Source organism: Ursus maritimus, unplaced genomic scaffold, assembly GCF_017311325.1.
Source record: "Ursus maritimus isolate PB19 unplaced genomic scaffold, ASM1731132v1 scaffold_30, whole genome shotgun sequence".
NCBI classification, from domain to species: domain Eukaryota; kingdom Metazoa; phylum Chordata; class Mammalia; order Carnivora; family Ursidae; genus Ursus; species Ursus maritimus.
The window spans coordinates 628,793-653,613 of record NW_024425564.1 but is presented as its reverse complement, the minus strand read 5'-3'; the positions used below and the strand labels follow the sequence as shown (position 1 = coordinate 653,613).

Here is a 24,821-nt window from a genome sequence, read left to right as displayed (position 1 = left end):
ATGTGAACTAAGTAAGTGAAAAGGAAATGTGCCTGTGTCACAGCCATCCCTGCCACTATTGGGGACTGCACAGTGAGTGAATAGTGATACCCTAAGGTCCAGAGTGGGGCAAGGAGCTGTGGTGACTATGAGGTGTGTTGGGACATGAAATTGCCAGGCTGGTCGATTTCACCAGCACCAGAGATCACTACAGATAAGTCCATGTGTCTTTGTCTTTGCTTAAACTCTCATCCACGTGTGGTTTGAACCTGGCAGGAACATTTGTCATTCTGTCCTTTGTCTCGAAGGGAAAACATGGCAGTGTATGTTTTTATAAAGGCTTTATTCCATTACAGAGTTCTAGCCTGGATCCATCAGAAAACCCTGCTATCCAGGGAAACACCTGAGATCTTTTATTGTGATCAAATTGATTTGGCTGTTTCAGCATTATCATTACTGCCATTGAGTGATAAGTCCATGCTCTGCCATGGGTTATAGAGAGAGTATGTGGTTACCAAGACCCCAGCCCTTTAGGATCCCCTTCTTATGCTGAGTCTGGCAATGAAAGGCTGAAGTTTTTCATAAGACTGCAACTGGGTGTGTGTTATCTATGTGTGTTATCTATGGCTCAAGAGAAGGTGGTGTCCTATCCATCCTCCCAAAAGCGGAAAAAAAAAAAAATTTTTTTTTTTTTGGTGGCAATTACTGTATGTGTGAGAGCTAAGGGTAATTGGAAATCTTGAGGCAAATTCTGAGAAAATTTTCTCCCTTTGCTACTCTCTTCCTTTCACTCTCACTATACTTTTACCTAAACAGTAGTATGCTATCTGTATTCCCCATTTATCTTTAACGTGTAAGAGTTCTAGTCTAAAACCAAACAGATTAGTCCCTCTGCTGCTCCTCTATAAATTGCACATTGCGATGTTAGAGCAAACCAAATGAAACCTTTTACTGAACGCTAACTCCATGTATTTAGCCCATTAGTTCAACACTGTCTCAGAGATCCAGCCTACCATATGTCCTTTGACAAGGCTATAGAGAGAAATCAGAGACATGAAGAGTTCCCCTCCCCAGCAAAGGAGCATCAAACACTGAGCTTTTAAAAGACAAAATGTGCAGAGCACATCTGCTGAAGCCTGGGTCACATTCTCACCGTACTGAAAGGTGAGCCGGAAGACCTTGTCCCATGGAGTGAGATATTTTCTGTCTGGATAGCAAATTTCCAGCTATTTCTGTAGTCTAATCTTAGCAGCAGTAACAGCACAGTAATTTTATCAAAGCTATTTGGATAGGTTACCCTGCTTAGAATACTTCTTATGGGAGAAAAAATGGATCATTGCAAAAGGAAATGAATTATTGATGTCTTTTGTATTAGTTCCAAGAGTAAGTAGTTTTAGTTAATTCTTTGTCCAGCGGAGTATCCATGATTTTTTTTTAAACAGATTTTTTTGGGTTAGAATTCATGTACCATAATATTTACCAGTTTTACAGTTTAGTGAGTTTTGGTAAATTTAAGTTGTACACCTTCACCAAATTCAAATTTTAGAATGTTTTTAATGACCTTTAAAACTTTAGTCAGTCCCTACACTCCCCTACCCCAGCTTCAGACAGCCACTGACTGATCAGTGCTTTCTGTTGGTATAATTTTGCCTTTTCTAGAATTTTAATATCAGTGTGTGTGTATGTGTGTGTTTGTGTGTATGTATGTATATGTGTGTGTGTTTGTGTGTGTGTATATATGTATATATATGTATATACACACAGTCTTGTCTATGTACATAGCATGTTGTTTTTGAGATTGGTCCACATTATTACATATTAGTAGTTCATTCCTCTTTAATGTTGGGTAGTGTTTCATTGTATGGATAATACCACATTAGTTTATCCATTTACCAGTGGACATGCATTTAGATTGTTGCTAGTTTGGGGATATTTTCAGTAAAGCTGCTACAAATATTCATGCACAAGTTTTTGTGTGGATATATGTTTTTAATTTCTCTTAGGTAGATATAGAGGTGGAACTGCCAGGTTGAATGACCAGGTACATTTTGCATTTTAAGAAAATTCTGTTAGCATTATATTAGGGTTCCAGTTTAGCCATAAGTTGTCAATATTTAATATTGTCATTTATTTTAACTTTAGCTATTCTAGTGGGCATGTGGTACCACCTCACTATGGTGTATTAATTTCCCATCAGTCATTTCCCTGATGACTAGTGATGTTGAGTATCTTTTCCATAAGTTTTTTTGGTCACTCATATATTCTTTTGTGAAAAGTCCATACTTCAAGTATATTCACTTTTTTTTTTTTTTTTTTTTTTTTGTAAGAGAGAGAGCATGGGAGGGGAGGGCCAGAGAGAGAAGGGAGAGAGAGAATCTTAAGCAGGCTCCACACTCAGTCGTCCACACGACGACCCTGACATTGTGACCTGAGAGATCAAGAGGTGGATGCTTAACTCACTGAGCCACCCAGGCCCCCAGTATCTTCACCATTTTAAAAAGATTTACAGAATTGCCATCTTAATTAACAATATCCCAGCCCATGAATATGGTATATATATCCATTTATTTAAGTCATCTTTAGTTTCTCAGTAATACTTTGTATTTCTCAGTATTCATCATTTGTTAAATTTATCCCCAAGTATTTTAATTTTTTGATGCTATCGTGAACAGAATTTTTTAAATTTATTTTCAGATTATTTGCTATCACTTCAAAACAGTTTTGCATATGATTTTTTATTCTGCAACTTTGCTGAATCACTTATTCTAGATTCCTTAGGATTTTCTACATCCGTGATCATGTCGTTGCATATAAAGGCAGTTTAGCTCCTTTCCAATCTTGATGGCTCTCATTTTTTTCTTGCATTATTGCACTGGCTGAGACCTCTGCCACAATGTTGAATGGAAATGTTGAAAATGGGTCTCCTTGCCTCTTCTGTGATCTTAGGTAAAATTCCATCTTTTAGAACTAAGTATGATTTAGCTGTAGATTATTTATGTATGTATGTATGTATGTATGTATGTATGTATGTATGTATTTATGGGTAATCTGTAACACCCAGTGTGGGGCTCAGACTCATCCCTGAGATCAAGAGTTGCATGCTCTTGCAACTGAGCCATCCAGGCACCCTATCTTCTCTAGGTTTTTTTAATAGCTGTTCCCCACCTCTGCCTCCGACCCTGACAAATTTTAATTGTTGTAGCTGTTGAGTGCATTCTAGGAAAACAGTAAATGTTTAGATACATTCCCCCAAAACAGATGATATAGCCCAGGGTGAGCTACCATGTGCCCTAAAAAAAGATCAGCAAAACTGTGTTTTAAAAGTTTTACCATCTCATGACTTCAATTCTGTTTGCAGTTGAAGCATATTCCCTTTGCTCACAGTTCTCTGTAACGTGTCTGTCCATCTCTAATGCGGAAAGCCTGTGACCTGAGGATATTCCTCTTTTCATCAAACCAATGTCATAGCAGACACCCAAGATGCTATTCTGGGTTACTCTCACTTGAGGTAATAAAAGCAAACCTCTCTGAGAGATGCTTGGAAATGCTTTGCTTGAATTAAGTGCTTTTACTGTGAGACGCAGTCACAAAAATTTATGTGTAGATAGATACTAATGTCACATACCACCAGGATTAGAAGGAGCCTTAGCAGTCATTTTATCCAACCCCAGTTTTCTTCTATAAATGAGGAAATGGAGATCTGAAAGGTTGCCACTAGCCTCACATCATACCTATGTGTGAAATCCTGGTATTTCATGTGGCCTTTGATATAAAGCTCAGGGACCGAAGAGTGTCTGCTCAGTGTGAGTGCTCCCAGCAGTGTCCTTCCCATCACAGAGGTCTTGGGCCTTCTGACTTACAGCTCTTCATCACGCATCCTGGATGTCCCCTGAGTCTCACTTGTGTCTTCTGAAGAACCCAGAAGATTTCTTGGTCTTTCCATTGAGTTAATACACCCGACTGTGTTTGCTTCCTCTTAGTTTGGCCTCCAAAACCTGACTCGGGACTCTTCTATAAGGACCCTTGGCAGCAAAATGTCACCAAATTAGACCATTGGTGTAGTAAAGATAGAGTAGTATTTAGTCAAAATAATAGGATTTAAATTTTTTTCCCTTCAAATTGATAACAAACTGTTCACAAAGTTTTGCCAAAGAAATGTCCTTTCCAAGGCCTTTGATGTACATAGTTAAACTAATTTGTGTTCAGTACATTGTATGCAAATATATGCTAATAAATGCTCCCAGACTTCTGAATAGATTTTTACTATGATTCCCTCATGAGCAGGGCTTCTTGATAAATATGGGCCTCAGACCAGCACTTCAGAGTCCCCGGCTAGAAGGGGATGCTTCTTTAGAAAGTAGAAGTGCAGGTGCTCAGGTAATTCTAATATACCCCAGTGTTTGATACACTGTCTGTACACTTAAATAGCTCATTTCTTTCCATAGGAAGTGCAAAGGTAATTTAAGACCAAATATAATTACTGGACATTTCAAGTAAAGTGATCCACATCATAGAGGTTTTATATCAGATCGAATCAACTCCATTCTCTTTGGCTTAGAGATTTACAGCTTCTTAGTGCTCAGCATATGCCTTCCTCCACTGATCTCCTTTCCCCTGCTAGATTCTAAAATCCTCAAGGGTCAGGCCCACGTGTTATTCTGTACCTTCCCACTGCCCTTAATAGACTATGTGGCCTACGGTGGTCCCCCAACAGTGTTGACTAATAACGTACGAGAAAAATTGGTAGTCACGGAAGTGTGGTGTGCTCGTGAGCGTGCTGGTTATCTTCAGGGGAGAGCCCTTTTGTAGTAGTGTTTGAAGGCAGGCCCAGGCGGGTGAGTGGGAGAGTGTCCGGGCCAGTCTCCATGTATATTCGTGAAGTCAGGGTACCTGTGCAACCTGAGCGTTTCCCAATGGAATATTTGGCTGAAGGAATAAGGTGTAGCTAGGGAACCTTAGCATTACTTATTGTTACATACTTTTATCTGCCTTGAATTTTTCTTGGTAGGGGGTGGAAGGCAGACAAGACATATGTACTATCAGATAGGGTAGCATTGCTTGCTTGGTCTAATTAAAAATATTCGATAAGCTTGTGGTTTAATTAAATACTCTGGGGGATGAGTGTGTTTGCATAAGTAAAACCTGTGCTTCACCTTGCACATGAATGAGATGAGCCCTTTGGAGGTCACAGAGATACAGACCACCTGTAGATAACCACACCAGTCCCTCATTCCTGCCTAACCTGTCACTCTCTGGCATAGACTCCCAAGTCCTTAAGTGACTTAGAAGTTATCCAGCTGGTGCCAGTCCAGCCCCCCGAACTGCCACGGAAGCCACGTCAGTGGTGCCCTGACAGGTAATTCAGACGCTGTGCACATCTTCAGCCCAGAGGGAGTGTGGCGTGTCTTACTGCCAGACAGCTTCGACTGCCTCGGTGCTGCTTCTGCTGAACAAAAACCAGCCTCCTTAAAGAACATGCCCTTATTCCTCTTCACTCTGCCCTCCAGAGGGACGTGTCACAAATCATCATCTTCCCCTGCATGCCTGCTCTTCAGATATTTGACAGGGCCGTTGGCTTTCCAGCACTCTGTCCCTCCAGTAACAAGTCCATTCATAGGACTAAAGAACTATTGTGGGCACATCGGAAACAGAGTGGGGTAGAGGAATGCCAGAGTGGGCTCAGGGTCTCCCCGGTATTCCTCATCGGGGGCCCTCACAAAATCTGGGTGTCTTTTTAAACAGAAACCCTTCTTTACCTGCCAATCTCCTGAGACTGCTGAAAAGTCTTCTCTCTTGTGGAGTCTGTGGTTGACCTCTATTGCTGTACTTCACAGAACATACTGAAACTGTCTCTCCTTCTAGACCATAAGCACTGGAGGACAGGGACCATACAGTATTCTTGTTGGCTCCTGCTGTAGTAGAAGTGCTGTCGTGCCAGGTAAACATTTGAGTTGAATGAGTGAACGCTCTGTGCAGTTGTGATCCTCTGGGTGAAGGAAAAAGAATGCTTTTTTTTTTTTTTTTTTTTTTTAAGAGCGAGCGAGCACGAGCTGGGCAGGGTGGGGCACAGGCAGAGGGAGAAGACTCCACTGAGCAGGGAGCCTGACATGGGGCTCCATCCCAGTACCCTGACCAAAGGCAGGCGCTTCACTGACTGAGCCACCCAGATGTCCCAGAAAAAGAACAGCTTTATTGAGTACCTACTATACACTGAATGCCTGTTCCTATGTTAAATCACTTGACCCTGATAAAAGCATTGTTGTAAAATGGTACTGCATTTTTACAGAAAAGAAAACGCAAGCTTTGAGGTTGAGTAACTCAGAAATATTAAGGGAGCACCTGGCATGCAAGCCCAGCTTTGTTGAGCTTCTGGAATCCCACACTGTTCATGTCCCCCACTGGCCCATGGGCCTCCTAAGCAGTGAGGAGATACCTGCAGCATGAGTTACCTTTACTTTCAGCCATATAGATCTTAGCCCATTTATTAAGCGCTTCTCCAGTTCAGAGATGCTTTTGATTGAACAGTGGATGGTACAAACACAGGCAGTCTGCTATATGAGAACCTCTTGAGATGGTGTTAATGAGTCATCCCAGTGCTTCATGGGCCACTTGTCACTCCATCTAGATAAGATGCTTCTGGAGGACAGGGTCCGTAGTATTGCCACCTTTTTGTCTCCCACTGTGCCTGGGTGATATGAGACCTGGTGGCACTTAATTCTTATTGATGTGAACATTCCATTTTCTCCTGAGTGCTAATTCATGTCCTCATTTTCCTTGAAAACTTACCTCCTCCAGGATACCTTATGCAGTTGACCTCTCCTCAGTGCCCCGATTTATTGCACGTAGCTGGGTTGTATTGATTTTATTTGCAGTTGATTTCTTGCTTTGCTTCTTGTGTCCTTCAGCTGCTTTCCTCTCTCGGCATCTCCAGCTGTCTTTAAAGGCAGGATCTTGTGACTTCTTCTTTCCTTTTTCCTCCACCCAGCCCCTAGAATAGAGCTCTGTAAACAGTGCACAAATGACCAATAGATACTTTTAACTCCTTGAGCCTGATAGCTTCTTTTCCTTGCTGGACTGACAGCCCAACACTGGAGCCCGAATCCTTTATTTATTAGATGAGATTTCTATTAACACCTTTCCTCTGAAGAGATCAATATCAATGAAGTTTGTTTCTGCTTCTGGAAAGTGCTTTTACCTAAGCAGACCAAGGCTCTGATAAGATCACGTGATAGTCTTTACTCCTCAACTGTTGGGCCCTGGAGATACAGACTCTAAGAAAAGCCTCACCACTTCAAGTTTTGCTATCTTGTTGCCGGCAACGAGCCTGAAAAAGACCGTGACAAATAGCAACACAAGCTCTGCAGCATTGGTTGATAATTGTCGCCAGTGTTATCAAAAGAGAATCTGCGTTTGGGGGGCTCTGCCATCGTTGGGAAGGCAGATACGGAGAAAGCCACCTTAGCACTCAGTACATACTATCTGTCCACTAACCAGAGCCCCATCACAGTGTTTGTGGGTTGTAGGCTCTCAGACAGTGCTTGGTGTCACCAGAACTGGTCAGTCTCTGAAACTCAGTGCCACGAAGGAGAGTGTCCCTGGGATAGGACCCACGAAGTGCATGAGACCCAGAGACTTAAAACACAGAAGTGCTGGATAGGCAGGGAGTAAGTGCTGAGAGAAGGCGCTGTCAAGCTGGTGAGAAACAGAGCTATCACACTCCAGATGTGGGTAGTCAGGACTCACCGTGAAGTATTGGAGCAAAGTTCCGAGGCCAAAGACTAGAAAGGGTGGATGAGTCAGCCCCATAATTCACTGGAGAAGTGCCTAAAGTAATTGGGTCAGCTGGCTTCTCTAGGAAATTGCTCACCTTTCCACATATCCTTGTTGGAACAGACAGTATTCCCATCCCTATTCAGCGTTAGGCAGAATCGAGTATGAGATGAAATCCTCTCCCATGTGCTTTCCAGACAGATGACACGTGCACGTGTGGAAGCCGCATGGTGTTGATACTCGATGCCATCACCAAGTTTGACCTGCCCTTGAGCCTGCAGTCCAGAAAACACCTTCTGCTGTCAGAGCAGGTGTCAGGGCAACCATAGCTACTGAAGCACCTCGAGAAACAGAAAAGCTGGAGAAAAGATGTTGGAGACAAAGAGGAAGGAATCAAAGTAGAGAAGGACTAGAAACGCAAGGCAATGGGCAGAGGGCAGATAGGGAGGTGTGGTGGGTGCGGAAAGTCGGCCGGCATTTTTACTCAAGGGGTAGTATGAGCTTGGAAGGCTGCCCCTGCTTCTTGCTTTCTTCCCGAGATTTGAAGGATGTTCTCTTTCTGTCTTGTTGCCTGTGGAGTCGAGAGGTAGGGCCTCCTGTGTACTGTCTGTCTGGTTGATTCTCAGTCCACGACACAGTGCCCGGAATGTCGTTGGAAGGAGGGGATGACACCCTCTTTGCTCTGGGTACCTCCTCGTACACAGTCACGGGGCCTCGCAGCTGTCGTGCTAAAATATGCAGTGTCGTGGCGGGTGACTGGGGGACGGCTGGCCCTGGCCCGTGGGGGCCGTGTCGGGGCTCTCTTCTGCAACACACAGTCAGCCAGGCCCGCTTCCTTTATGCTGGCGGGTTCTCCACAGCAGTGCTCGGGGGCTGCAGAGGCACTAGATGGAGGTATGCCATGCAGGTGTCAGGTGCTCCCTGGGACCAAAATCTTCTGTCAATCTAGATACTGCTTTGATGCGAATGGGTGGTTCTTAGGCCACAGGGTGGGAGGTAGCAGGCAATGGCTCTGGCTGTTGAGGACATCTCCCGTGGGTGGTGGAGGCCTAGTCTTCTGGCGGCCCACTTGTGCCTGGAGACGCTGAGTAGGTCTCTTCCTCACTGGGTTATGCTGTCTGGCAGCAGGCCTCTCCACACACTCACGTGCTCTTCTTGAACCATGTCAGCCCCGTGGCCCGTGGGAGGTGGGAGCTGAGTCAGCACGCTATGGAGTCTGTGCGTCCTTGTGATTAAAACACGGGATGACATGTGCTCTCTAGAGCGGTGCTCTGCAGTGTTACACATGCACCTGGGACGGGGAAAGTTTCCAGATTTACACATTTAAGGGCCAGGTTTTAATTAATACTCTTGTATCAATTAAACTGCTCTTCCTTTGAACTGGACTGTTAGCTCAGGATTAATTTTCCACAGAATCTTGAGTAACTGACCAGAATACTGGGGTAGAGTAGGAAATGAATGACAGTGGGAATTTGGGGTGATAACGTTCAGTTCTTCATTGTCTGTACTCAGCTCATTTGTGATCATGAGTTACAGCAGAGTTTTAATTCCAGGAGAGCATCTATCTTGGACATTTCTAGGTTGCCTCTCAGAGTGAGCTCAGGGAATATAGGCCCATATTAATAATGACAGTAGAAAAGCATAATTAGGAAAGTAAACCTGCTACTGCCAAACAATGGAATATATCCAAAGCCAGACAATAATAGTTTTCCGATTGTGCTCACTGTGCTCCTGTTCACCCGGATAATTGGAGGTAGTAGCCTGTGATGGTGTTTCTCTCCAGGAGTGGTGGGAGGGGCAGAGTTACCAGCATTGAACATTGTTTTATTGCTGGAAGTAATTTTCTATTTTTCATGAGTCATATGTTGACTCAAATTATTTATTTATTCAGTCTACTTACTTGAGTTCCAGAGGAAAAGCAGGAAATAAAACTGACAAAGTCCCTGACCTCATGGTGCTTTTATTCTTTGGGGCAGGGATGCAGTAAAGAAGGGAACAGATAAGCAAGATACTTCCTGATGGGAGTAAGAGCTCTGGTGTACTGGGATGACAGAGAAAGAGAACGGCAATGGGGGGAGGGCGCTGCAAGGAGCGGGGGAGGCTAGCATCTGGAGGAGGTGAAAGCTGAGCTGAGACAGGAAAGCTGGGAGAACTCAGAGAACTAGGGGAAAAGTGTCCCAGATCAAGAGAATAACAGTGAAATGGCCTGAGGCAGGAACAGCCTGGCAGATCAGCCCAGAAAGGTGCCCTGTGTGGTTGGGCACAGTGCATGAGGAGAAAAGCAGGCGGGACTAGAAGGGGGGTAGTAGGCCTTTGTAAAGAGTTAGAATTTTACTCTAAAAGTAGTGGGAAGTCATTGAAGGGTTTTAAGCAAAGGAATGGTGTGATCTGATTTACATTTTATATTACATTTCTGTCCCTCGGGGAGATAAACATAATGCTTGTGCATAGACTGTCAGGAATACATAAGACTGGTGGTAGTGGTTGCCTTGCCTCTGGGGAGGGTAACTGAGAGAATGGGATGGGAGACTGACTTTTTGCCGAATATTATTTCATGCAAATTGAATTTCTGTTATATTCATGTATTACCTATTCAAACAGGAATTAATTAACAAATATTTAAAAAGTACATCTCAAGTCAATTACCAGAAAGAAAAGAAAAGAAAAGAAATCCCTTTAACCGCTGAGAGAGGTGGCTTGGAGGGCAGCAAAGGAAGAAGAGGGTGACTCGTTGTGGGCTCTTGATAGCCATGGTGGAGGCTTGGCCTCACTTCATCCCAGCCCTGCTGGCCTTTTTTCTGTTCCGTCAGCATACTGTACTCCTTCCTGCCAAAGGACCTTCCCCATGAGATGATGGAGAGAAGCAGGACAGATTCAGAACATCATTTAGAGATAAATCCAACGAGACTACTAATAAAGTTGGTGTGAGGATTAAGGGAATGAGGAATGGAGAGGGAGTCCTGGGTTTGGCTTGAGCAGCTGTGGATATGGAATCATTCGCAGAGGCAGGGCAGGTTAGGAGACCAGCTAGTACAGGAGTCAAGAGGATTAACCTCTCTGTCATTCATTTAGTTGAAATATTCTGAGGGAACCACCCACTGCTCTAGGCATTAAATTACAGAAGCATGGTTCTTTCATGAAATCTAGACAGGAAAATAAGTTAAATGAAAAAATTACACACAAATGATGCCTACAATTGTAATTATGACCAGTGCTTCAAGGAAAGTCCAGGGTGCCATGAAAAGCATATAATGGGGCCCTTGACTAGTTTGAAAGTCTGGGATGGTCTTCCTGAGGAAAACCCATTGAAGCTGAAGAAGACAGAATTTGGTTAGATCAGTGTGTCGAGAACATAGAGTACCGGGAACAGGGCTGAATGGCATGAGGGTGAGCTAAGGTGGTGAAATTGACTTTCATTCTTGGGAAACCATTAAAGGGTTTAAGTAAGAGTGTGATTGATTATCAGAGATGGGTGTGTGAACTCACTGTGGCTGCTGTGAGCAGGGTGGATTTGAGGTTGCCAGTCACCCAGAGAAGGCTGTTGTAGTAGCCTTGGCAAGAGATACTGGTGGCTTTGGGTGGTGGCAGTAGAGATGGAAGGAAGAAAAGGAATTTGATTTTTGGAAATAGGATCCACAGGACTTGGTAGTTGAATATGAAGAATGAGGAAGATGCCAGTGATGACCTAGGTTTCTGTCATGAGCCACTGGCAGCAGGGCGAGCCTGTTCTTTCAGAGTGGGGGACACTGAAGGAGAAGGAGGTTTGTGAAGAAGTAGCAGGTGTTCCATTTTGGACACCTTAAGTCTAAAACATCCAAGATACCCAGTAGGTAGTTGGATCCAGAGGCATAGAGCTCCCAAAGAGAGAGGTCTGGGGCAGAGAGAGAAATTTCAAAGTTGTTGGCACGTATGGTTAGGGTTTTAAACCTTGGGGCAAGTGTGGGGTGAGACAAAAAGACAGTCCAGCACTGAGTAATTCAAACCCTTAAAGGACAGTAGATGAGGAGCTACCAGTGCAGGAGAATAAAAACAAGGAAAGCAGCCTGTGCCCATGGGAGTAGTCACAGCCCGTGGGGGTAGTCAGCCGTTCCAGATGCTATCGAGGAGAACTGAAAAGGGCCCATTGGATTTAGCCATGAGCAGGCTCCATTCATGGCGCTTGTTACATAGCTGGACTGTAACCGTATCTGAGCCCCCTCCCCACCTACGCTCCAAGTGAGAGGGAATTGGGCTGTGAGGTCAGCTCTTCCCACCCAGCCAGATAAGTCTCTAGAATCTTAGGGTGGGTTGTCCATTCAGTGGGGGTTTTAACTGTCTATAGTCTGTAGTCTGTTTTCAAATCTGAACTTCTGTCTACAGCTTAAAACATTCTTTTGCCGCCAAGCCTCTTGCCCTCCAGGGGAGGGTGTGTTTAACTGCCTTTAAAAATGGAGACTCAAGAAGCCACACTTAGAACAGTGGACAGCAGATGTCTGTTGTGGGACTTATGACTTTAAGGCTTAAATTTTGTGAAAATAGAGAAGAGCATGCTTATACTGCCGCGGTCCTCAGAATGACCTTTTTGAGTTAATGTGGTGAAAACAGGCATGTAGAGAGACTTTTCATTCTTAAAAGAAGCACAAAACAAGCGCACGTGACACTGGCCCAGTTTGGATAAAAGCGTAATTGTTTTCCGAGTGTCTAGAGCCCGTTCCTTTCTCTCGTTCCTCCTTTCACTGCAGCCCGGCAGTCTCAGGGGGACAGACACGGGCTCTGCAGCGCACACTCACTACGTGACCAAACTGGGAAACACGCATGCTCTGCCTCTGCTTGTGACAGAGGCTTGCAGAATTCGCAGCCGTACCTGTGGAGAAGCCCCCACAGGAGCAGAGGAGCTGCTCTCCACTGTCCTTGAAAAGTTTCCAGGTCCCTTTCATGGTGTCCCTAACCAGTGAGTGCTTTCTAGACTGCCCCGTGTAGTCTTCATATATTTAAATCAAGTTTCTCTAAAATTTGCATATCTTCAACAGAAATCTTTACTGAGCTTGTCACTTACTGTGCATTTATAGTCTGTAACAAAGAGGTTTGTGGAGAGGGGGAGAGGAAACTGCGTTACATGTCCAGAGGAAGATTTCACATTCGTTCTCCTTTGTCAGTAGCAGTTTCACTTAGGAGAAGGAAATCAGGGAGTAGAGGGAGAGGTGAAAGGGAGGCGGAGGAAGGAGCAGGGGAAGGGGGCTCCCAGCCTCGAAGTCCATTGTGTTAGCTGTATCATGTAAGGAGAGGGGGTGACAAAAGCCAGAAGAGCCATGCCAGCAGCAACCAGCCTGCCTTGTGCTGGGGGCTTCACGTGCACTGGCTGCTTTCATGTCTGTAACCCCATTTTATAAGAGGCACAACTGAGGCTCTCAAAGATTAAATGACACAACTGTCAGAGCAGTGCAGCTGGAACTTGAGTCCGGTACTTTGGCTCCAACGCACAAGCTTCTCACTGGGTTATCCAGAAAGAGACCTTGAGGTTACCCTGTGTATGGGACTTGCCGTAGCAGCAAGGGTGGGACTCAGCTGTAGATCTCTCCCAGCTCCCATCTGTCATCTTTGTACTCTCCCGTGACCTCACCATTTGAATTGGAAGGCCAACAGAGAAAAATGGGGGAAGTATTCCTTTCTTTTCCAAGTGTTATTCCGGAGAGAGACACATGGCATTTACAGTCCAAGGACCCCTGATATTCCGTGACTTGCCAGTGTGGACTTCAGGGATGGCTGAACAGGCCACCATTCTCTGGCAGGCCTGGTAGTTGAGTTGCTCCTGTGCGCCCAGACTCTGCCCTCGGTGGCTCTTGGGTAGGATGGCTGGGGCCCTTATTCTTGCCTCCACTGCGGCTTTGGGGCTAGTTTTCTAGGAGAGTGCTCTATTTGAGAAGGTAATCTTTTAAAGACAAGGTAATGCTGAAAGAGAAAGCCAAACAAATCTCGAGTCTGCTGAGAGGAGGATAAGGTCACCCAAGAAATAGAAGTTTCCTGCCAGTACCTTACTATTCTCCTGAGACCCTGAGAGGCTGGAGGTGTGGGGGGAGGGGATGGAGAAGAGGCCAGGAGTACTGGTACCTCCTAGGGTTTTCCGGACCTTTAAAACTGCCTGAGGTACCAAGAGGCTAATACTGCCTGCTCTCAGCTACTGAAATGAAATGATGTTTGAAAGAGCAAGTCATTATTCCTGTGGCAAAAACCGCCTGGAGCCGTTTTCTCTTAGTTTTTAAATATATGTTCATCTGTAGGTAAAACCGCCTAGCAGAGCGTGAGCCTGCAGCCGCCCCCGTTCTCCTTGTGCGCTGAGGTGTTACAGGGCTTGCTTGGAGGGGGGTTCTCACAAGTCAGAGTCGATGGCACAGTGTCCTTCGTGGTGCAGGTGCCCTGGCCCACCTCCCACCCCCAGTGACAAAAGTAGGGCTAGGTTTTTCCTGGGGGGAGGCAAGAACCAAGGGGGGTAGGACTTGTTTTCTGAAGGTCAGGCAAAGGGAGGCTGAGTTGGATGACAGGAGACATTACTGGGACAGGGCACACATTCCCCCCAGAGGAGAGGAGAGAGGTCATTCGAGTTTTTTTTCAAGAGTGGAGCCGTCTAGAGAGCAACAAAGGGTACCAAGAGTGGTGAATTTTTTATACTTCTGAACGACGTGTGTGCAAACCGTGTCGGGAACTTCATCACGCTGGACCGCGCCGCTGTTTCCTCTCCCCTGCTGAGTGTGCACAGCCGCCCGAGGAGCTCCTCGCACGGGGGCCCCAGATCGTTGCTTTCTGTCACACTGCCTCTTGTTCCAGCATTTAGCTTGTGTCTGATTGGTCTTTTAATGATTTGGGGAAAAACAGATGATTGCTTCTGTTTTAGAATCGTCTTGGTATGTTTTAGTGGTTTTATCAGATGGATGAGTAGAATAAGGCTTTTCCAAATTGCAAGCTCTCCTTCCCTCTGAGGAGCAGACAGACCGATGCCCGTCCCCCATTGTCTCCCCCAGCCGGCTAAGCACTGTGTCTGCCAGCTCAGTGAGCCAGGATATCCCGTTCTGTCTCCTGGAGTGCGAGGCTTTTCCATCCACCGCGCAGAGCCAGAGGTGGAGGAGAGCGTAAAGCAGACACATTCCATTCGTGAAGCACCTGCAGCTGTTTGCCCGAACCGTGGGTCTGATGAAATAAAATGCATTAAGATCCTTTCATACGTTTCTGTGCTGCAAATTCTGCCTTGGGCATTGGGTCAGTGGGTGTGGTGTACTCCGGGATTGCTGCTGGCGGGAGTGTAAATGGCTAATGCTTTCCAACAAGCTTTCCTGTAGCCACCTGCCGTTCCCAGCGTGTACTTACAAATGAGCTATGAGGTCAGTTGGCTGTCCTGAGCTTTAAGAAACTTTTACCTTGCTGGGAAAAAATGTGATTCTTTTTCCTAACGAGCTTGCGTGGTCATTTCAGACACATGGGTCAGGCATATTTGTCATTTGTTCTTTAAATAGGCGCATAGATCACAAGTGGTGCCTATTGACGAATTGGGATTCGGAGTGTCCGCTACCTAGGTTTCTCAGGAAGCTTTGGGTGGTCTCGGGTAGGTTCTGTTTGCTGGAGCCCATTCTCATGCGTAGGAGCAGTCTCTGATTTTCCTCCTAACTGGACGCGCCTGCCCAGGCCCCAGCACCACGCCGCAGCCAGCACAGGCACGGGGGCTGGCGGGCAGGCGCACCGGGACAGCCGTGTCTGCACAGGCAGCGTGCACGCGGCTGCCGCCACCTCTGGCTGCACACCGCTGGGTCATGTTACAGAGCCTCGGTCCCCAGGGCTTGTCTCTATTTTTAGTTTCTTCTCGAACCTTTGGCAATTTGAAATTCAAATGAGCAAGAAAGTGTAACATACTTCTTATAAGTGAGGTAAAAAACACCCAAAACAGCTGGAGCTGAGGCCTGCCCTGGTCTGTGGCTTTATTAAAACTGCCACTGTGAGTGAGCCTTCAAGGTGGGGGGTGACGGGTGGGGGGGGAGGGTGGAATCTGCAAGAAAACAAATGTTTAAAGTCCGAAAGTATCCAGGGCTGCCCAGCTTTACCAACTTTAAATAGTGTTTTTTAGGGGCATCTGGGTGGCTCAGTTGGTTAAGCGCCGCCTTCAGCTCAGGTCATGATCCCGGACTCCTGGGATTGAGCCTGTGTCAGGCTCCCTGCTCAGCAAGGAGTGTGTTTCTCCCTCTCCCTCTGCCCCTCCCCATCGCTTGTTCTCTCTCTCTCATAAATACATAAACAAAATCTTTTTTAAAAAATAGTGCTTTTTGGGGCGCCCGGGTGGCTCAGTCGTTAAGCATCTGCCTTCAGCTCAGGGCGTGATCCCGGAGTTCTGGGATCGAGCCCTACATTAGGCTCTTCCACTGGGAGCCTGCTTCTTCCTCTCCCACTCCCCCTGCATGTATTCCCTCTCTCACTGGCTGTCTCTCTCTCTGTCAAATAAATAAAATCTTAAAAAAAAAAAATAGTGCTTTTTACTCCAAGATAAAGCTGATGAGCAGCATTTCTGTCTGACAGAGATCGAATAAAAATGTCAAGGACTCAGACTTTGTGGATTTTGACATTGCTTTCTTTATCTCCCTTAGGAAATTCCACGAAAAAAGTTCTAACTCCTGCTTAATTTTTAGAGTTTGGAGGGAAGTGCTGGGGCGGGGGGGTGTTGGCGATACAGGGCCTCGGCAAAGGGTGGGCACTGCTTGCAGAATATAAGGTTGCCTCCCTCCCTCTGTCCCCAGCTCCTCCACCCTCCTTCCCCGTCCCCCAGCACATGAGCCATTTCCCCAGGCTTGTGGGTGGGGAGAAGTGGAGGGGCTAAGCTGGCAAGTTCAGCTGCCCTCAGAGCCCTGGCTGCCAGCACTGCTGAGAGGTAAAGGACCTAGGGTCTTGGGTGAGCCTTCTTCCCATTGTTCATCTAGGGCCCTGATTGTTGTGGATTTTTGTAAACAAGTGAGTGAAACAGGAAACAGTGTTGCAACTTTCATAGCACTTAGCAAAGTGTTGGGTGTCATCTTTGATGATGACATTTGTGCAGATTGTTCTCAGTCCTGTGTGTTTAGTCTCAAAATACTCAAACCCTTCCCTGTGTAAGCAGATGTGAGGTTTTAAGTGTGGATGAAGGCACCAGGATGAACAGTAGGACTTCCAGATGTTACTTTTAAAAGGCGAAGGGTCGGGTTGGAAGTTTGGTTCCCACCAAATGAGCATTTTTAGGACCCTGCACTTCAGAGCTTTGTGAGTCTTAGAGAAATGAGCCTCAGTTCTGTTTTGTGCTGAGAATGTGGTTTTCACGGCCGTCGGGTGTTGGGTGTCTTCAGGTTGATGTGTCATATGGCTCATGGCCGCCACAGGCCGTCGTCAGGAGGGCCAAGTCAAGAGGAGTGGTTTCCATTAAAATGCCTCTCCTCCCACAAGATTCTCCCAGGCTTCTCTGTGTAGGGCAAGTGACCTGAATGCTGACTTCTATTTCTCATGGCACGTGAGGGAGAAACCCTTTCTGGACAGAGGGTTAGATAAGTCCCTAAATTATGTTTTTCTTGCCTTATGCCATAATCCTGTGTCTCTAATAGTGACGGAGTTAGGGAAGCTTCTGGTATTCCCCCCATCTCTCGCTGTCCACAGCCACAGGCCTGAGCAGCCTGGGATGAGGCCGGGGGAGGTCAGCCGCTGTGCCCATCTGGGCAGGCATCTCTCTTCTCTCCTGATGCTGCCTGCTTAGTTGAAGAAGGTTTTTTCAGACTGAGGGCATAGCTGGTGGAGACGTTCCAGCTCAGCTTGCAGGGAGGGGGCTGACTGGTATCACCTGCTGTGGTTGGTTGGCCTCCTGTCCCTCTTTCTACATGCAGGATGGCCTGTCAGAAGCCAGGGAGTGGCCGGCAGAGAGGGGCGTGCATGGAAGGAGGGTAGACCATGGAACAGAGTGCTCATAGAGCCTTCTTCACCCTCCTTTTTTAATCAAGGGCTCATCCCAAATTGCTCTTCAATGCCAGCAAACAAAGAAATGCCCACACAGGTTCTTGAGTGTTTTGTGCAGATTTCTTGAAAACAACTCTGGCTGCCTTGTAGGAGCTCTGCAGCTGCCTCCCAGGCCAGGAGGTCATGGAAAACCACTAATCCAGGGCTCTAAGGAGCAGGGCGGCCTGTCATGTAACATGGCAAGGAAAGGGCTGAGGTTAAACCGCATTTAGCAGGCAGATCATATTTTCAAAAACTTTTACTTTGGGTGTTTTCCTTCTCTTTTGGGGATCAGTGTTCTTTTAATCATATTCTCTACCCCCGATCCCTCCTCATCCCTCTCAAGTACTTTGTGGTATGTAGCTGTTGTAGGCAAAAGTATATTGAAATTATTTTTCAAACTACATGATGCTGAACTATGGGGCTATAAGGAGAGTGTAGGTATGTATTGTATGTATGCAAATAAATGAGTGAGTGAATTCAGTTTTGTTATATAACTTTTTTAAATCAGTGAAAAAAGAATTGCATGGTATCCCGGGTGATGATACCAAACCCATATTGCAGCTCAGCTGATCATTTCATTGTCCTCTGTGTTTTCGTCCCTTCGGTCACTGCCTTGGTTGACCCTCTGGACTGGCACCAGTTGGTTTCTAATGAATGGTGTGCAGGATCTTCTGGTCCAGACAGAGGCTGTAAATCCCCTTATGCTTTAAAATGGTGTTTATCACTGAAATTAAGAAAATCATCTTCCCCAGCAGCCTGAACTCATTTCTCCATATCCAGCTTGGTCTAAAGAATCCAATCAGAGAGTAATTGAAAGTTCATGACACTTAGAGTGGTTTCTGGAAACAGATCTGTGGGTACCAAGAAAAGAGGACAGAGATTCGTCCCACACCGGTCATTCCCGCCCTCCCCTGTACCCAGAGCAGCCCACTCCCCACCACTGACACCGAAATGCATTTAGCCGATTGGCTGCTGTCAGTGGATAATGCCTGCTCAGCATTTGGGACAAGTTCCAGCATGTAACTTCCTTTTGGTGAGTGACCCTGACAGGAGAGGGGATTGAGCTTAATTTATGCCATCTAATAACCTCAGTGCAGCAACTTGGACAGCTAGCCTTCCAGAATTTCCCCAGACTTTTCCCTAGTGAGCGACAGTGCCATATATTCTAATTGTTACCTGTGTCGCTCCCAAGTGTAGCTGCTGCGTAGTGGTTTTCGCCTTTCGGAAATCAAAGCCACATGTCAAGTTGTGTCTAACAGAGGTACACAGAACTCGGATGGAGAAATGAGGTGTTACTGGCTGGCTGGAGAATCCTCGGGCGGGGGGAGAGAGTATCAGGAAGCTGCTGTTGTTGTCACGGCCTGTTCCCTTATCCAGACGGAGCCTGGGGTTCTCAGATCCCCCAAGGCAGCAGCTCTCTAGCCTGCGGAAGGCAAGGTAAGCAAAGTTGCGGGGGTGTGTAGTGAGGACAAGACTAGAGCCTTCCCCCTTCCATCGCAGTCTGCCTTTGACTAATGAGGTGTTAGGCTGAGCCAGAGCCGAGTTAATTTCAGAGGTAATCCGTTTCCTGCTACTTGGATTCAGCCAGCACCATTCATCAGAAGCAGAGAAGAGCGCCTGGGACCTTCTTCTGCATCATCCTAGTATCTTGAAAAAAAGGGAAGGGGCAACAGGAGTTCTCCCACCCCTTATTGTAGGTGCTGAGGTTATAGAGTGAGTCTGGACTTGGTGACAGAAATGTCTACATACACGTCATGCCACCATTCTGTGGTGCCCTGCCCCGGGCCCCGACCTGGCAGCAGGTTCTCCCCCACCAGGTAGGCTTTGCTCCCAAAAGACAATTGTGCTGGTTAGATGGGGGTGCATATTGAGGCCATCCACACGTATGCTGGGAAGTCCTTTAGGACAAAGACAGCTGCTATCCAATATCTTCCAGTAATGAACTTATCAGTAAATATAACACATGAGCTCATTACTCTTAACTTTGCTTTCGTACCAAGTGGGGCCTCGGCTTCTCGGGAGACAAAAATTTCATCTCTATTCTTTTCCTTAAACCCAGTCCCAATTTAGAGTCAGACATATTGCCCTGCTCTCCCTGGGAAGCAGTTAATGTGTTTTTTCTCACAGCGGATGGTCCAGGCTCAGCCTGGTCACTCAGGCCCCAGGCCGTGTGCTCACGCTCTGTACACAGCATGAGCTCAAGGCATCTGAGCAGGGCTGTGAGAGTCAGCTGAGGAATGTTCTCTAGATGAAGTGACTCTTAGAAGATCAGCTGTTGAAACTTGCCTGTTCTGGCCACGCCGTCTTTGCTTCAACTACTGCTCTTCTTCTAAAATCACTGCCTCCACCGTTCAGTTCTGAAAAGAAAAGAAACTGAGGCTGTAGAGATGGACGCATCACCCTTTACAAGGGGCGGCTGCCCGTTCACTCTGGGCAGTGGGGTCTGGGTGTAAAAGAAGTCTCGAAAAAAAAGTCTCTGGGAAGAGAGATTAATGTGAGGAGAGCATTGGCCAGGAAGGGCTGCTATGGGCTGCCTGCCCATGTGCACAGGGAGAGGAGGTTTGGGAAAGGTTCGCCTGCAGGTCGGTCCTGTGGGCCTGGTGTAGGCCTGTGGGGCCTGGAAGTGTGGCCACATAGGACTGACGGGGTGAGTGGGGGCAAGGGGCCAGCCAGCCAGCACTGGCAGGTGTCTTCCCAGCCTTGATCTCCCCTTTCCATTCCCTGAGAGAGGTGGCCAGACATCAGGTGTCCCCCTCCCACACACACATCCACACACCCATCAGCAGTTCTAGAAATTGAGCAGAATTCGGAGGGATGGGGCCACATCCTTGGAGCTCTGTGTTGCCTTTGTCCTCTGAGCCTCCTGCTGACTTCCTGAAGGCCTCCTCTTGCTGTTTCCTCCCAGAGAGACTTCACCTATACCATTTCCTTGCTCTGGGGGCCTCTCCTCGGTCCTTTGTTCTGCCAGCCCCATCAGTGTCTCCCTTGACTTCTCTGCTCCAGAAAGAGAGGAGCAGCCCTACAGCTTCCTGACCTACCAGGTGGAGTTAGCATCAGGCTCCTTTGAGATGGCTGGCGATTAGAGCCCAACGTGTCTGATCTGTCCCCTATTTATATGTAATATCTTTTCCAGCAATTGAAATAATCCCTTTTCCTTTGAGAGTCTCCGCTCACTTGGGCTGTGGTTTGATCACACTCACATCCCCCTAAGCCCTCACTGTACAGGAGGTAGAATGTAATTTAAGCCAGCATCATTTCTGCTCCCTCCCTGCCTCCTAGAAGTGGTGGGTGTCCTGTGGTGGCTATTACAGTTTGCCCGAGCTGGGAAAGTGCTGAGCTGGCAGCTCTCTGCTCTCCCGCCTGTTTGGTGGGGCGGGAGGGGGCTCAGAACCCACGCATCTCCTAGGGAAGGGGCGTGTCTCCCTGCAGCAGCCATCTTTGGGCAGGAGCCGCGTTGAGTGCAGAGTCAGCCTCTGAGCAGCCACCCTTGGACAGCCCTTGGGCTGACTCGAGGAGGAGCCGGGAGACGGGAAGGTGCGGCCCCCTTCGTTGCTGGTGCAGGCTGTGGTGAACTCTCTTTCCCAGCGGGAGCGCCGGCCCGCCCATCCTCCAGGCCAGGAGAGGCTGGGCTTTGGGCGTTTGGAGGCCACCCTAACAGTGTGTCTTCTCTGCTTCTCCCACTGTTGCAGGTTATGTGTTCTGTATGTTACATCGCCTCCCCGAGCAGCATGACTGTACGTTTGACCACATGGGCCGCGGCCGAGAGGAAGCCATCATGAAAATGGTGAAACTGGACCGGAAAGTGGGGCGCTCCTGCCAGCGCATCGGGGAGGGGTGCTCCTGAAGGCCAGGCACGGCCGCCACATGACGCTGTTCTTAGTTCACTAATGTTAGCCTTATTTAGGACAAAGTCAGCCGGACACCTTGTACTGGGCACGCGTCAGACTACAGCCGGCCCGTCCCCTTTCTTTAGCCAGCCGTCCTGGTACTGTAGTTTAGGGGTTCATGGTGGTTGAAATTGATTTCTGGCTGGTTACTAAGGTGCCTGCTAGCCATTGTATAAAATTAAAACATGAAGAATATTTTTTTTTGAGCATGGCTAGTGGATTTAAAACAACACATACCTGTCACTGCTGGAGTCAAACTTAAAAAAGCCTTAAGCGGAAAGTGTTCCAGATGGAGACTCTGAGTTAATAGAGGAGTAGAAGCTGGTGTTAAAGTTCCCATGACGCACATGGCTTTGCCGGAAACTCTGGTTAATGTTCGGCCTTTCACCTCTTCACTTATCCTTAGTCCCAGTAGCCAGGATACCTGATGGCCACGCGTGCCTTGGCCACAGGAGGCTGTTGAGATTGGCCACGTGGCTGGGCTGGGTGGTGGCTTCGCTCTCCCACAGAGCTGGAAATGGGGGTGGGGGGGGCAGGTTCTTAGGAAAATTTTTTACCTGACTTGCTATGAAAAAACTGTCTCATCACACGAGAAGAGAAACAATAACCTCACTTTGAAAATTAGCTCCACTCGAGACTAGTCCATGTACGAGACCCATCTTTTCTACACAGGACCCACGGTCATGAGAAGCAACCAGAGGCGCACCCTGACCCCCCACTGGCTCTGGTTTGCCATTTGCCAAGTGCAGGGATCTGGCAATTGATCAAATAAGGCTAATGACAGCACAGCAGCTGCGGCTGGGATCTAGACTGGCCTCTGCAGCTAGATTTCTATATTGGGAGTTTTTAAAAAGACATTTCATAGCCAACGGGAATCAGTAGAAGGGCTGGGGAGCGCGTGGGAAGCTGCTGCCTGCAGCCTCTGCCCCCTCCAGCGTTCGCCTGCCCGGCCCTCTCTTCGCCAAGAGGACGATGCCGTGGCCCAGCGCCTTGTGTCTGCGCAGCTCCGTAGTCCAGGGGACGACCTCTACCACATAGCGAGTTTAGGAAGGGGAGGCAGCCTACGTCACAGGGGCAGCGGGGTGATCTGTCTAGAACAGTGGTTCGTGGCCGTGGCCCAGCTCTGAGAGAGACATTTGCTCTGGCAGTGGCGGTGGGAGGGCATATTTCTCAGCCTGTGCCTCTTCCTGCGGGCGGAGAGGAGTCTGTAGCGTGGTAGCTCAGGCCAGGTGGGGAGGGTGGCTCTGGGCCTGTTTGCCCGAGTTAGGGAATCATCACCGATCAGGTGGGGGCGGGGCGGGTAGACGGGATCAGGATTTCCTGGGAAGCCTGAGCAGGGTTGAGTGGGCCGGAGACCCTGTCCGGTCCAGGCTCGCGAGAGTTGGAGGCTCCTGCACAGGCGGTTTGGATGTGCCCACACACAGGCTGCTGGAATAGTTTAACCCGGCAAACTTGCCCTTTTATACCACGACCAACACTTCGACTCCGTCTGCAGTTCACAGCCAAACACCTGCAACTACAAATGTTTTTGATTCGGAATACTGAAATAGGAAATCATGCTCTTCCCAACCTCTTCCTCCCATCCCACCCCCACCAGAGTGGAATCCGCTGCAAAATCTCCAGCCTTATTCTTGCTTCAGGACCCAGACCGGTGTCTCGCTCTAGGGCAGCCCAGGGCAGAGGGGCCAGGTCTGCCCGCGTTTACCACTGTTGTCAAGCCACGGCCCTCCGGCCAGTACATGGCCATCCTCAGTGAGGCGGCCCGCCTAGGCCCCCCGCCAAGCTCTGATCCCTAAGAGGCCCCCATGCGCCCTTCCGGCCCTCCTCAGGCCCCACCGCTGCTGCTTCGAGGCAGGGATGGGAAGCGGGCTCTCTGGGGAGCCCAGTGGCACACAGGGCTCGCGGCCCATGTTCACTTCCTGATGGTAGAGCTGGGGGTGGGGGGAGGGCTTGTTCCCCTGCAGTATCTGTTCTGTGAAGTTTGTTAAATGTAAGGAAAGCTTAAATTCTTGTATCTTTAAAAGAGAAGATCTTATTTAACCCTTTTGTGTTTTAGATTTACTTACACACATAGCCTAGAGCTCAGTTTTAGTTTTAACATTGTGAAAATATTAAAAGAATCTTGTAACTTTATTCTTTTTTCTCCTGCTGAAAAAAAAAATTAAACCAATCGTATGAAAGTTTGGAGTTCTCTGTTTTGCGAGCTCTTCTAAGTGCTACCTGTATAGCCAGAAAAATGGTGAAATGTCTCCCTGGCCAAAGCTTGGATGAGGTGGGGGAGCAGATGGCTCTTGTGTGCAGAAGCGCCTCTCCGTTTCTGGGCTCACGTTCCAGGCTCCCCTCGTTTCTGTGGGTGGTCATGCCGTGGGAGGCCACAGGGCCTGGCCCTGGGTGAAGGTGTGTCTGCTGGGCCAGGCCTTTGCTGGCGGCAAGGAGGTTACCCAGGTGGGGGGGATGGGAAGAAATGGGCACCGGCCCTCCGTGTGTGGCTTGGGCGTGCCTGGGTCCTGGGGTCTGGGAGGGGCAGCAGCTGGAGACCCAGACCCCTCCCAGGGGCCAGCGGCATGATGCGTGTGTCTGCCGTGTGACCCGTGCTGGCACTTCATAGGTCCTGCGGCGTTTAAAAACATGGGGGGTGGCAGGGGGGCAGGAGCCACCCTCTTCACCCCTTTCCGGCGGAGTGTGGACCACACGGTCGTCACTGAAGATGAGGGAAAATCCTCGAGGAGATGAGAAGTGCGCGGTGGAGGCAAACGGACAGGTGAGGGGAGAGCACAGGAGTCTGGTGGCTCGGAACACGCCGTGCCTGGCCACGCACCCCGGGTCCCTCCTGCTGAGCTGCGAGGCTGTACTTCGTGTAGCCAGCAGGCGCCTGTGGCAGGAAGACGCCGCCATGGGGACAGGAAGCCCGCCGGGGTGGGGGTGGGGGTGGGAGGGGCCCGTCGCGGCAAACCGGGAGCCCGCTTGCTCCAAAGGGGCACCCCAGCCGGCGCCAGAGCAATGGGAACACCCAGGAAGAGTCTGCAGCGGCCTCAAAGACGACCTTTGCAGGCAATCTCAGAGCCGCCCGAGGGAGGGCTCCAGGAAAAGAGGAATAAGCGACTCGCGGAGGCCTGGAGACGCAGGCGAGCTCCGGGAAGGGACCGCAGCGGGCAGCCGGTGTGAGGCCTGCGGGCAGCCGGTGTGAGGCCAGCGGGCAGCCGGTGTGAGGCC

General features: G+C 48.3%; 1 protein-coding gene across 1 annotated transcript in view; it reads left to right on the top strand.

The window, feature by feature from the left end:
• Nucleotides 1-23,788, top strand: part of ZFAND3 (zinc finger AN1-type containing 3) — a 325,188-nt gene extending 301,400 nt beyond the window's left edge. The window contains exon 6 of the mRNA XM_040644651.1: nucleotides 21,411-23,788. Within this exon, the coding sequence (XP_040500585.1) occupies nucleotides 21,411-21,565 (155 nt within the window). The 3' untranslated portion in view covers nucleotides 21,566-23,788. The remainder of the gene's footprint in view (nucleotides 1-21,410) is intronic.
• Nucleotides 23,789-24,821: the final 1,033 nt, after the last annotated feature.